This window comes from Anas acuta, chromosome 12 (assembly GCF_963932015.1).
Source record: "Anas acuta chromosome 12, bAnaAcu1.1, whole genome shotgun sequence".
NCBI lineage: Eukaryota > Metazoa > Chordata > Aves > Anseriformes > Anatidae > Anas > Anas acuta.
This window is the reverse complement of record NC_088990.1, coordinates 3,834,473-3,849,185: the sequence shown is the minus strand read 5'-3', so window position 1 is coordinate 3,849,185 and position 14,713 is coordinate 3,834,473. Positions and strand designations below refer to the sequence as shown.

The following is a 14,713-nucleotide window of genomic DNA, read 5'->3' as shown; positions in this document are numbered from 1 at the left end:
CATATGTTGACTCCAGGCAATACACAAACACGATGATGTGTTAATGTACAGCAACACTTGGATGGAGTTCCTAAAATTTTGCTGCTGTTAAGAGCCATGTGTATGAGGGCAGCTGGACTGGCATCTCCTAGGGCTACCTTGGAGAACCAGGAGCCCTATCAGTGCTGTGCTATTACCAAGAAGCCAGCGTGAGATCAGCAAATGAACTCTATTTTTAATGCAAGTATAAACACCATTTCTGGAAATCATTTTGGGAGGAGGACTCTCACACCAGCTGCAGAAGCTAGGGCTCGTTTTTAAGGTTGCTTTAGAAAGGTGCTGCTCCCATCTCCAAAAGTGTCCTTTTAACAAGATTTGAGCTGGAATTGGATATGGATGATAGCATCTTTATAAGGCAGGACGGGAAGGGATCCTACAGGCGTAACTGTGTGCAGTTATTGGAAAAAAACAACAAACATCTTCACCGGGGTGATGGAGGAATGAAGTAGTACAAAGATTCTGGCTGGTGCCTACAACAAACACATCCAAAACACTTGGCACTGAAGTAATTCTGTTTATTTCACACCAGAGCAGTGTGCAGCTAGGTTATGTAGATACCGTTCCAAGGAATGGAATAGTTTAGCTCCAATATAAATTTCCACATGCTCAGCAGCCTTCATTATCAGGTTGCACCCGTGGAGCAGCTACCATTAAACACACAGCTAGCTGCCACCTCGCCTCAGCTCCAACATCTATTGAAAGCAACCTCTCCCAAAAGCACTTGCAAAACGTCTCTCCCTCCGCGTGTAACCTTCAGGCTCCCCGCAGCCTGCTCAGCCATACCCAGCGATACCCCAAACGGCGCCTGGCTCATTTTTTCCAGGCATTTTCTGCTGTTGTGTCACTGACCACAGACCTTGCTAGACAGTAAGCAGGTATTAACATTCCCCGTGCTTTATTTTGCAACCCAGTCGGGACAAGACCCATAATTTCTTGCTTTGTTAGCACACCAGGAACAAGAGGATGCCCGACTTTTGCTGACAAATGACTTTTTACCCCTACCACAGCTACCAAACAGTTGGCCTAGACTTAACCAATTTTCCCAGTCTCAGTCCAGTATTAGACAGATGCATGATGTACTGCTTACAGCTCCACTCCCTGCTCTTAATTTTCATATTAGCTGTTTGATTTGCTTTGTATTTTTTCTTTTTTAAGTTCGGAAACCTTATTAAAGTTGTTATGGAAAAAATAAATTTATTATTCAACATACTCATTTCTCTTTTTCAAAATGGAATGATCCTCTTTTCTTTTTCTTTTCTTTTTTTTTTTTTTTTAGGTTTTCATTTACAACTGGTTCCATTCAGTTTGACTGTTTTCATCTTTTCTATTTATAACCAGCACCAAGAAGAAAATTACCATGGATACAGTACATATGCAAATTAACTAATGGAAAAATATATACATTTCACTCTGTAATGAAAAACTTAAATGATATTATTGCCATGGAGGATATATCCCTGTATTATAATAAAATATCAAGCAATAATCAACTGCTAAGATTCTTCTCCACCAACAAAATTAGCACCATACATGAGATAGTGAGAATCTACACTCAATAACACAATTGTGCAACTAGAAATGTACAGTACTTTAGTAACAGTACAGAGTATTGTTTACAATATGGAAATACCACCGCTGTAATCTAAAGAGTGTCAATCTTTTATGAACAACAACTAAAAAAGAATGTATTGTCATAGATACACCGAAACAAACAGCTTTCCTTTCACCAGGATGGAGTAACTGAGGGCAGAGCATAGCTGTAAATTCATAGTAAAGCTCCTATAAAATGATACAAAACAGAAGGGCATGAGTATCGAACAGAATTGAACACTTTTTTTCTTTGTTCTTCTGGTTATTATAAAATGGGAGGGTTGTCACCAGATAAAGCAAGAGAATGTAATAAAATGGAGCTGTGTTGTGCCATCAGTTTGTAATCAAAGTTGGTTTCTTATTATTAAAAAAGGTTGATGCACACTAACCTGTGGACTGTGAGAGCAAGTGAGGTGGTTTTCAGTGCTCAGATATTCAGAAGAATTCCTTCTAAATTCTTTTTTCCTTAGGTAGGACCCAGAACTTGGGACCAAATGTCCTTTGAAGTCCAGGACCAAGTGTACCGGGACAGGCCTCAAGTCTAAGTAGCCACCATGAATTATTTGCAGAAAAAAATAATTAAAATCCTTCCTCATCTATGCACCTTTCTAGGAGCTCACCCACTGCCTAGACAGGGTGACAGATCAGCACCAGAAGGAAAGATAACCCCTGATATTTAAAAACCGATTCAAACAACTTTGATTCCCGTTAATAACAAACACACAAACTATTTTTCCAAGAAAACAGAGAAGCCCGGTGGCAAATCCTTCAACAGGCCAACGTAAATGTTAGCAATGCCAAAAAAAGATCAGCGAGGGGGTGGCATTTCATCAGGTCAGGCCAATTCACGGGCAAATGTTGCCCTTTAAAGGAAAAACTCTAAAGCAAATGAAGGCTGTAGGGAGAGCCAGCTCAGCCACGATGCTGTGAGGTGCCTGTGGTGACAGGGAGGCACGAAGGACAGTCACCACCCCTGTGTTACCACAGCGTGTGACAGCAGGCAAGAGGGGAAGCTACTGCTATAAAAATATCAATATAAATTAGGTTTTCTGGGCTTTGTCTGCTCTCTTGGAACTTTCTCATTAGCAGTACCTCTACCTAGTCATTTGCCTAACCCGACACCATTGTGGTATTGCAAAAACCTTGCATGTCGCCCCTCTCACAACATTTTCCATTGCTTGCTTGCTAAGTAGTTACACAACCTCTGCACTTGGGCTACAGGGTGGGAAGAACAGAAGGAGGTCTGATCCTGACAATCAGATGCCAAAAGAACGTCCAGTATTAACAAAAACAAGTTAGAATCATTTCCCTAATAGAGAAAATCATCTGGGGAACAGGAAAGCAGATCTGTTTGTGACAGGCACTTGGGAGAAAATTGTGTGCAAACGTGGCTTTGTGCATACAGGCAAACCCTTGTTTGCACACATGCTCAATTGCACTCAGAAGCACAGATGCGAATGTGAAGCCCACGCAGGATTAGTCTGTTGATGAATATTAGTTCCCCGTGCTCGAAAAATTTAGCTGTTGATAAAATGCTAACGAGTTATTCCAGTGAGATTCTGCATATTGAAATAAGGAAGAAAAAGTTGCTTGAAAGATACGTTAGGTACTAAGAGTCTTTATCCCTCCTTGCATTGAAAGGAGACAACAGCAACAAAGACAACTTGAGGACAGGTGTGAGCTGCAATTCCGAGCGGCCCAGGGGCTGGGGTAATAGCTGGGCTTAGTTCTGCACTCATCTCCGAGGAATAAAACAGTAACACGCAGTTCTAGAGCGAGTACAAAGCTGCAATTCATCCAAAAGGCTCTGTTTGTATTGTGAAGAGCGAGCTGTAACTTAACCACTGCACAACTGGCCTTAGAGCCTGGCAAGGGAAATGATACGTGCTGGAGTGAGATGTGATAGAGAGACATCGATCTGGAGGACTAACAGAGGGGACAAACTCTGCCCTGGGTAGAGCTCCCGTTTCAAGTCTCGCATACCAGAGAGGAGTTTGGTTTAAAGTGCAGACACATGGAAGAGAATATCATATATGCAGCACTTTCTAAGTGCTCTGATAGCACCAATCCAATAGCACCAAACCTGACAGCACCACAAAATTAAGGCAGAAAGTATTAAAATACAGTGAGCAAAATCCTAACCCTTACTGAAGGCAATAGAAGTCTTGGCCTTAGGGCTTCAACAAGCTCAAGGTTTCATCTTGAATGTCTTATATCGCTTATAGCACTTTTGACTCAAAATGCTACGTAATCTCAGCTGTATAAAAGAGCCAAGGGACAGGAAACACCTGTTCTGCTCTCCAGTCCATCCTTCAAAGGTTGTTCCAAGGCCTGTTTCTGTACCAATGCTATCCAGTTTCATGGTCCTCTTAAAACAAACAAACAAAAAAAACCCAAACACAACAACAACAACACAAAACAATCAATCATACAAAAAAAAAACATTGTCTCATTATCTGATTGCCTTCTAAAAACTGGAGAGAGATTAGACCAAGTGATCCCCCACTAAGCTCTGCTGGATTAAACTATTTCTGGCTTTTTCCACCTTGCTGTGTATGGTTCTTGTGTAAAAATTACTACCTACTGCTGTTAATAAGCTTCCATTTCATTAAGCTCATAAATTAGGCTTCAAAAAAGAAACTATATTATTTTGGGGAAAAGAGGGAGGATTGGTTTTTAGAATTGGAAAGAAGAGCAGTCCTTAGTTGCTCTAAAAAATATGACTTGGAATGTTGGATATAATTGTACTGAGCTTTCTGTGGGAATTTCAGAGATGTCCATCTTCTGCTATCAGTTTTCACAAGCTTTTTACAGCAAATCTCCTCTTTAAATTAAGCATTTCATTTATGTGTATCCCTCCAAGTCCCCTCCACAGTGGGATTACTGTTGGGAATTAAAAACATCAGTTGAAAGCCAAGATTAAAAGAGTAAGTAATGTCTCTAACTTTTTGGTTTTTTTTTGCCAGAGGCCTTCCTCCATGGAGGCACCCATAACCTTAGTCAACCTTGCAACTCTTGTCCTTTTCTTTAATGGTAGCAAGCCATCCAGTGGCTGGTGATTTAATATATTAAAGTAAAAAGCATTAATGAAAAAGGTAAAGATGTCAAGATATGATAAAATGATTGGCTCCTTGAGATGACTCTTTTCTGCTTTTGGTTTGGTTTGGTTTGTTTTGCTTTTGTGTGTGCTTTTTATGTTTATTTTTAATTTTTTTAAGGTGGATGAGTGGATTACTTTGGTATCCAGTCTGTAGAATTAGTTTCAAGTCTTATTAGGTATGCTTTGGAATCCACCACATTGTAGCAAACTCATGAAGTTCCAGTACTCAGACCTACTAGTCCGTGACTTACATACAAATAGCTGTAATACCCTAAGAAGTAGCACAGGTTCATTAACTCTTCTGCTGCATCTTGTTTGCATAAAAGTCTCTGCAAGTCTGGCAACAGCGTTGATACCACCGCATGTCTTGGCACAGGTTCTTCTCCCGGATCACCCTGCAGTACACTGTCCACTGGTCGCCTGTGCACTTGTACGTGAGAGCAGCTTTGGACAAGAAAAGAAAGGCAAAACTAGCAGATTAGCTAGACAGCAGCATTGCAGGGGTGATCAAAATCCCTGCATATGAAAGAAGAAATCTCAATCTGTCAACACTGGAGACTGGATAATGTTCTTTCTACTGAGATCGCAGGCAATGGATAGAGAGCTCTCGGAAGTGCTTGTTGCAGCACTGAAGTTTTTGCAGAGGAGCAAAAGCAAACCTCATTTGATGGATATAAAGCTAAATTGATAGGTGGGAAAAATAGTAATTCTTAGTGTAATAAAATGCAGATGGCCAACAATTAGCTACTGGGAGGGCGGCTGGATGGCAGAAACCCACTCAGATTGACAAAATGTTTGTGCAGGGGGAAAGTAGTGTGAAGACACCATTGCTGAATCTGTTGTCACTATCATTAAAGTGTCACAAGTAGTTTTGTAAGTAAGTGACAAGAGTAAAAACTGCATGTGATAAAAGTGCATAAATACAGTGAATGCAGTCAAGTTAATGCTACTTGATTTATAAACTGCATGTAGCAGTCTTATGAATGCAGTGATAATTGGAAAATCTTCTAGATAAATCTTGCTGCCTTTGAGGTTGGGAAAAATGGACTAATTAGAGAACATCCAAAGGTGCTGACCCTGCAGCATCTCAAGTCCCCTGTTCCTCATCTCTGCCAGATGAAACCAGGAAAGGCATTTATTATCCTGCGTTTAGCTGTGAGTCTCAGTGCCAAGCACCAGAAATCCACGACAGTAGATCTGGTAGGAATGCGTATCACTGAAGCTTCTTTTAACTGGACAAGTACTAAAAGTTCAATAGGATCTGATGTAATGAAGTTGTACTGTCCGAGAAAAAAGAAACATGAAAACAATTTTTTAAAAATTGTGAGAAAAAAAATGGACTCTCTTAAATGCAGAGAGGATAGGGCTACTTCTAAGTCTGCCAGCAGCGAAGGGGATCTTTGAAGGGGTTAGCTCCTTCCCCTCTGCTAGCTATGGTTCCAACCAGGCAGTTTTCAGAAACATGATGTAGCTGACTAGGTTAGACATCTTGCAAGAATGTCTGAGATACACTGTAAGAATCTTTACATAATAGAAGGGCACTGAGCCACAAATAAGGTAGGACTCCAATATGTTAGAGGTCCAAGATCCCTTATAGGTTCTGAAGACAGAAGCACGCCTTAGAAGCAACATGGTTCAGGTGCCATGGGGACAGAATAAATCCCCTCTCAATGTGTCTTCACTGAGGAACACTGGACACAAGAAATGAAAGCCAGGCGAGGTGAACTCCAGTCTTAGATATTTTTGACAACGTTACCTGGGATGAAAAACATTCTGGAGTGGGGACAAGGCAGCCTAAGTTTTGTAGTCTACTGCATTTTTTCTGGATATTTTTTTCTGTGAGGTTTCTACGGCAAAACCCAGAAATTAAAAATAATCCAATGGAACCTGCTTGTGTATAGGAAGAGTAAAACATTCAATGATATATCTTTCTGCTAATATCAAATATCATTGTTTCTGGCCCTGGTGATTCCAAGCCTGGTTTAGAAACAAAAGCATCCCAAATTACTTGCAGATTACTTTCAGCAGGGACTTGAGCCTCCTCAGTCTTCTAAACACGTGAGCTTTTTATTGCTTTGTCCTAAAATGTGAATTAGGATGGATTTCTTGTCTCATCAGTGGATTATTTCTCAAATGCAATGTTTTCTCTCCACTATGCTCACAGTGCTAAAATATCTGGGAAGTACTCTCAGATGTTTTTAAACAGAAAAGCTTAAAAGCGCCTCAGTATGACTGCATTTGCAAGAATAAAATTTCCCATACTCTCTAAAAAAACAGATGTTAAACTGTTGGAAAACAAATTTCAGTTCAGATGCCTCAAGTCCAGTCCTAGTTTAAGTATTATTTAACCTCGGAAAGTGTGATTAGAAATGGTTCTCTATTACTTTGCAACTCCACCTTTTCATGTGTGCTAGAGGCTTCTCAGGCTACAAGAGGCTGTGGAGTGGAAGCTGCTCTGTCTGGTGAGACCTTAGCAGTGTTGTTTACAACCCAGCTTCTTGTCCTGAAAGCAACGGGAAGCATGGATGAGGCTGTGTCAGAGAAACTGATGGCTTAGTTTAGCTTCATTTTACTGGTGATGATGTGTGAAATGTAAAGAAACCAAATCGGTTCTTGGAGCTGTGGCTGAACGGCTGAAATCTGAGGAAAAAAAAATATCCCCTTATAAACTAAACAAGTATGACATGGAAAATTATGGATTTCCCCAATTTTGTATTACCAGAAGCATTCTTAACTAGAGCCATTTCTTAAACAGAGAGTTGAGGTGTTCCTGGGAACAGAGGGCCTGTCACCGCACACTCAGCTCGGCCAGGTACGCCGGGGATGTGGGCGGGCTGAGGGGAAGGACAGTGGCAGAAAATCGTAGTTCACAGAAGGAGGCTGGATGCTTTTGTGCCTCCCAGGGTAAATTAATTCATCAAACCACATTCTTGTGGCAACAAATGAAAGGGGGAAAAAAAACACAACAAAGCCAGCCATGTTCTGCTTGTCCAGGTCACGTACTTTCCTTGGGGCACAGATGAGTAATGCACCACACTTCACATCCACCCCAGAGCAAGCAGGGGGAGAGTGGTCTGGGACTGAGAAAGGTAATGCTGCCACCTCCCTCAGCTCTCTGATCGATCAATCCCCTCTACTTGTCTGCTCCTGCTGGTCCCTCGGGTCTAGCCACTGCTGAGCTCTGCAGCTTGGGCAAAGCCTGAGAGAGGCATTAATTAATTAATGGGTAAGAGGGGACCTAGCCACACTAGCCGAGGGTCTGGCTGGGTGGCCCTCTCCAAAATTCTGGCCCCAGGTAATCCTCTGAAGCCCCATTTTTCCTTTTTATTACTATTTTTAACACCAGGCATGGTGGGACCCTGAGCTTTTTGTCTGGTCCTTCACCCCAACATCCCTCACTCACCGAGTCTGGGCGAGGTAATTGTGTTGACATTGATCTTCTCATTGCAGACCTCCTGGTGGCACTGCCTGTAGGCCGCTGGCTTGGACAGGACGGGACACTCGCTGCCGTGGCGCCCGGTGACTTTGTGCATGCACTGCACCACACGCGACTGGAGGCCCTTCCCACAGGTTGAGGAGCACTGGAGGAGAGAAGGGACTGAGACACAGCCGAAGCAGAGTAGCTTCAAGATCACATATATGTGTACACCATAAAAATAAGTGCCAAAACTGGAGTGTGCAGCGGGCTGGCAGCTAAGTATGGTGCTGAGGACTCAACACAGAGTGAACCCGTCAGCCAGGGACTGCTGCTGCATTTGTCCAGGATGATTTTGCAGCTCTAGGAGTGCTGCGTGCAGAACAGCTAAGGGAGCTGTTGTCCTTCTGTCTGGACTCATTTCACCATGAGTCCACTGACACTGACTGTCCCTCCGGATACATGAGGCTCAAGAAGGCAGAAAAGCAATTCCCTCTACTAGCCACAAAGACACAGAGCTGGAAAATGTCTCCTGCCTAATACTGCACGAGCAGCTTCCACCTCCCTCTCCACGAGGGACCCAGTGGAGCTGGTTGCCTTGGTTTAAAAACCTTCCCCAAGACTTGGACAGTTTAACAAGGCTTCTTCCCCAGACAAGACAACCACTGCCAGGTACTGACACGGGATAAAACCAAGGATTACAGCAGAGGCAGGCAGCTCCTACAGCATGCCCAGCCCTCTAGAGAAGCTCCGTTCCAGTACACAGGAGAACACATCAGGTATTCAAGTACTCACTCATCCATCCCTGCTAACCGTCTGGCACTTGCCTGTCCTCCTGGGAGCAATTGCAACTTGTACTCCATGAGTTTTGGCTTCTATTAGTCAAGAGGCCCAGGCTGTTTATATGCTCTCTTTGTTGTCATACAATTGGAGTCCCTACCTCTCCCTCCCTCTTCCTCTGGCCCAGTCACTTGTGATTTACAATGTCCTACTTGCACGCAGTTCAATTTTAATAAAACAAACGCAGTGAACACAGTGAGGTGCACCAGCTGGAGTTAATAAAAGAACCTTGTATTTAAAATAAAGAAACAATGGGTTGCAGGACTTTGGTACGATTCCTATTTCTGCTAGAGCCACACACAAGCAAATGATGGGGAAGAGGAGGTAGGGGAAAAGTCAGGAAATCTAATTAGGATGGTGTCAAAATGATCATGTTTTCTGTCCTCTGCTGTTTCTGAACAAGGTCAGTGCAGTAAATGCTATCACCTCTGAGCAGTGTTTCTTAAAAATGACATGGTGGATATCTAAGAGGTTCAAAAGAAAAGCAACATCAGGGCCGGACTGAAGTTCAAGTATGAACGATGCGTACGCAGTGTGGATGATTTTAAGACTAACGCCCAGGGACAGAAGAACACATGGATGCGTGTAGTTCTGCACCTCTCCCACCTATCACTTTCTTCTATCACAAGAAATCCCTGCTGCTTCTCAAAGACCATCTGATACAAGAGGCATGGCTTTGTTCTGGGCTGGAGCACAGGGAGCTTCCCCTTCCTGCGTGCACCACTGCAAGGCCTGATGCAAAACGGGCTTAGATGAACAGAATGGCAAAATAGAGCCAGTGGAGTCCTGCTTCAGACAGCTCAGTGCAGAAATACATCGATATGATTAATTTCTGGGTAGGAGGTACTGTAGGATCAGTGATGTCCATTGACAAAAGTAAGACAGACTCCACCTGATTTTCATCTTTGATCACTCACATTGATGACCATTTATTAAACAGTTTTCCTGTTATTTGTTTTACTCACCAAATTTTTATTTGTTTTTTTTTGAGAGAAAATGTGTCCACCTGCTCTTTGTTCCTGTTCTGTCCCCAAATGCCATTTCTCCAGGACTGAACGTCTCCATTCTGAACAAACCCTGGCTCAGATCCCTTCTGGACTTTGCCACTACGCCACTCTGGTGCGCATCTTACCTCCGTTTCCAGCTATCCTTCCCCTCCAAGACCTTACTATTGTATTCTGAAGGTAGCAGTCATGCTAAATTACAAGTTTATATGTGTTTTCAAACTTCTTTTTTTATTTAATAAATGGTTGTTTTTGTTATTTTTTTTCCTTCACATACTTATATCAAGTTTAGTGTCAACACATGAGTTTACAGCAGATTTTTTTGGGCTTATATGTTCAGATGTTGAATTTACATGACAATTTGGTGGCTGCCTACTAATACCTCAGCAATTGTTATGGTGTTTAGGACCATGAGGAACGAGCCCTTCCCTTGTATGCCCTACTGTGAGATATTCCAAACTGCAGTCATTGAAGTCCTGTATGTAACCCCTTTCATAACGTGTGCTTCTGGGATGAGATGGAAGCATTGCATTAGTCATGGAGTGCTGGTCCCCAGCACTGTGCATCCTCAGTGATTTCTACCAGCTGGAAGACAATCAGTCAGAGCCACTACTTTTAGGTTTAAAATTAATAATTTTTATCCTGATTAAATGCAACTATTAGTCCCTTCCACCTCACTGGTCAAACTCCACCTCTTATCCTCAGGATTACAACGGCACTTGTAGTCTCCAGAGTGCTTTACTGGTCTTCTCACAAAACTTTTTGCAAGGGGAGTGAATTCCACATCCATTTTACATACAAAATAGCTCTTATCACATAGGCATAAAATAACCATGGGGCTCCCTCACAGTAATATAGTGAGTCTGAGACCTCTCTGGCTTTTAGGCGCTCCCTGTGTTTACAAATGCTCTAACCCCCCACCAAAGAAAAAAAAAAAGAAAAAAAGGGAGCGAAAGAAACATTTTTCTCATACGGTGAATAAAGTTTTCAGATACTGATATACAAATGCTCACCTACCTTTGACTGTGTTCCTGTCTCTGCATTTGTTAACCAGCAAGGAGGGCAAGCACTGAAACTTTTTCCACAGACACTGCCAACTCCAATCCTTAGACAAATAACAGCAGAGTTTTTGCCCGAAGCAGTTTTATTCCTTCTCCTGGGAGACTGGGATCATCACCTATGCTATGCAATTAGTTTTTCACAGCCAGGAAGACGGATTTTAACATCTTTCTTGAACTCTTTTGGGCTTGGCAGCTAAAGGAAGGTTGGACATCTGGCTTATTTTAAGATGAAATTTTCAACTCTGTACTTGGATTGTCTCTTTCCTAGGAATTTCAATAGGAAATAGGAATAGATACAAAATACATACAAAGGGGGAATTGTTACTCATGCTGCACGATGAAGAGAGGACATCATTAAAAGAGGCATAAAAATCAAACTCCAACTGAACAGCAAATTCCCATAAATACCTTTCCTCCTACTCTGGACAGCTAAATGCATCCCTTCGGTCTCTCTTTTCCCAAATATTTATGGAACAATTAAGTACATCCATGGAAAAATTTTCAGGGCTGGATTCACTCTGTGCTCTCTGACACAGGACCCTCAAGCTTGGACACTGGCATAAGGAGCTTGAGTCGGGAAAGCTGCTGCAGCCTTTCTGCAAACAGGGTAACTTCGAGGTGGTCAGCAGCTGCCAGCAAGAGCACGTCACTTGTGGGAGAACACGGGCTGGTACTGAAAGCACCCCTGCAGCCCAGCACCTCATCCATCCTCAGCTGGTTCAGTTCCACTCTGCAGGAGGCTGGGAGGCTCCAGTGTTTCACGGTGAAACTGGCCCAATCGTGTTTAAAATGCTGTTGGTGGACACTGACTTGGGTTGTTATACTGCTATTAACAAAAATGTTCTGAAAATCAGAAAAGCTTTTATAAGCATTGATGTCGCTCGCAAAATACGCACACGTTTTGATGCCGCAATGGAGGGAGGTGATCTGTGATCAGGTCTGGAACCACGTGCAGCGTGGCGTGGGTCTCTGCCTGCCTCCTGGGCTGCTTGGCAAGAGCCGAGAGAAAATCTGCAAGCATCTTGCCTGCCCTGGAAAACCAGGGACTCGAGGAAATGGTTGAACAGCGACACTGGTGTCAAACAAAGAAGCGTTTTCTTCCCGTCCACCAGGCATTGCCAGCACTATCGCTATCAGAAAAACGCATATGCAAAATTCACATAGTTTAGCCACAACACACTGAGCTGACAATAGAGCCACTGTAAACGAGAAACTGACACACAAGCAAAAATCAAAGGCTTGTTCAACGCTGTAAGAAAGAGGGGGTTAATGACCAGTTACGAAAAATGAACCTAATGAGCCCTTTTAACTCCCAGTTTAAGCACTACTTGAGACGGCAAAAGGAATACAAAAATGCCTCCATTCACATTCCTTGGCAGTAACATGCAAGCCAGTGGGGATATCCAGAAGGAAATAAACTCACAAATTATCAAGGCAGCAGCTGCATTCATCAGCTTAAAGAAGATTTATTCACAGAAAAACTCCAACCTTAAGACCAAGCTATGATTTTTCAGCTGGAATGCTATTTCCACCTTAGGATACTGGTATGAAAGCCTGAAATCTACCAAAGGTGAGGACAGATGTCTAATTGCTTTGAAAGCAAATGCCTCAGGAGAATAATAGGTATTAAAACAGGATGAATTTACAGTAAGTGCTGAGATCTGTCAGGGAGTTCATCAACTCCTGATGTACAAAAGATACCTGGAGACAGAGAGAGGAATAAGAATGAATTAAGCCAGGGCAGGCCTGCCTTTGGGCAGCTGCAGGAATGTGTAAGAGGGAGCAGTCCAAACAATCCCCGTGTTGAAGCTCAATGGGGACAGAAAAAAGTAGATTTACCATGGCAGAGGACAGGCTGTGATGTGTTTGGGACTGAATGGAATAATGAAGCATTGCTTGTGCCTTAGCTGAGGGCTGCTGACCTGACAGGGATGCACTCAGGCCACACGTCACCTTTAAAACTCTCACTTCTGTAACCTCTAAGAGATGTTTCTCTCTTCTGTAAGCGACTTGCTTCCTCCAGCAGAAGGTCAGAGCATCCCTTCAGCCAATCCTGAATGCACTACAATATAAGGCTGATCTGTTGTGGGGAGAGAGAGCTCAAGATAACAGTCATAACTAAGCTGAAGGCAAGATTTTTTTTCTCTATTCATCAGTCTGCAGGCATCTGAAGTTTACAGATACTAGTTTGTCCCCAATTTGCTGAAGGTTGCTGAAGCCAAGGATAACACTATGGCTAAAGCTTCAATATTCGGAGATACAGTCATGCTTTACTGACTTCAGAGTTCAAGTATTTCAAGGCGTTAGGATAGGGCAGAGTTTTTCCCCCGGGGGTCTTTATTTCTTGCCTCTATGAAAGTCAGAAAGAAAGCAAGACAAGTTCCTATTAATAACATTCTAACACAGCATCTGAGATGAATGACAAACGTCCTGGAATTTCTCTGTTCCTGAGACTTTAATGGCATACATGTGTGCGCTCTGAGAGTCAGTGCTCTACACACCTTACCGTCAGGCTTTTTATGAGTATCACTAATTTAAACTCTGGAGTTTTAGCCGAAAAGCAGCATGCAATACACTTTCATAAACACCAGTTCAGCTTTCACTATGGCATCACGCTAAAGAAAGAGATTTCTGTCTTTTCGACGATAACATCTAATTAGCCCAAAGCAAACTCTAAGCTGTTTTTCAAGCTTCCCTATTCTTTTCTTTCCTTTCCTTTTTTTTTTCTTCTTTTTAAACCCCAGATCTGTAAAGAGAACATATCTGGTCTTGCTTACAACAATCTTTCATTTGGAAACTTTTGTGAAATGACTGATTTGTTTAACTTAACCAAGAAAAAATGCATACCCTTCTGACTCAGAATGGGAAGAAACAATAAATTATAGCAGAAAACGCTCATGGCTGATGTGACAGTATCTTAGAAGGAGAAGAGAGAAGCAATCTTTGCAAACTGCCTACAGCTGTGCTTTCAAACTGCATGACCCTAAGGAACAAGACCTGACCAGCATGTCTCACTGCTTAATTAAGCTTGACTTTGCTATTCTGAAAAGTTCCATTGTGCACCGAGAGTTCAGAGATTAAGAGCTGAATGCATGAATATTCTGGGTATTGACAGTGCCCCTAAGTACTTGTGCAACGCAGCCCAGGTGGATGCTAATGAGGAAATGGCATTTAATCCATCACAGCAATCGGACAGAATTCACGTCACAGAATCACAGTTTATCCAGAGTTGGAAGGGACCCACAAGGATCATTGCGGCCAACTCCTGGCTCCACAAAGGACTACCTAAAAACTGGATTTCAAGAATGAGTGCGAGTAGTAACAGCAGAGATATGAAATGATAGAGTATTGCCTACAGGGTGCCAAATTGTAGCTTGTGTGCAGTGTTTTGATCTGTGGCAGGTACGAGCAGAAATCCTCCATAGCTTACTCCATCCATAAAACTTTGTGAAAATGATGCTGATAAACAACTTATGTGGGTTGTGGTCTACCTTGACTTCAGCAAGGCTTTTGACACCGTCTCCCACAGCATTCTCCTCAAGAAACTGGCTGCTCTTGGCTTGGACTGGCGCACGCTTCGTTGGGTTAGAAACTGGCTGGATAGCCGGGCCCAAAGAGTCGTGGTAAATGGAGCCAAGTCCAGTTGGAGGCCAGTCACTAGTGG

General features: G+C 42.7%; 1 protein-coding gene across 2 annotated transcripts in view; it reads right to left on the bottom strand.

Moving 5' to 3' along the window:
• Positions 1–538: 538 nt before the first annotated feature.
• ADAMTS17 (ADAM metallopeptidase with thrombospondin type 1 motif 17) overlaps positions 539–14,713 on the bottom strand; it is a 173,853-nt gene continuing 159,678 nt past the window's right edge. For both annotated transcript variants that reach the window (XM_068695902.1, XM_068695903.1), the window contains 2 exons: positions 8,133–8,310; positions 539–5,173 (listed from right to left, as the gene is read on the bottom strand). In XM_068695902.1, the coding sequence (XP_068552003.1) occupies positions 5,022–5,173; positions 8,133–8,310 (330 nt within the window). In that variant the 3' untranslated portion in view covers positions 539–5,021. The remainder of the gene's footprint in view (positions 5,174–8,132; positions 8,311–14,713) is intronic.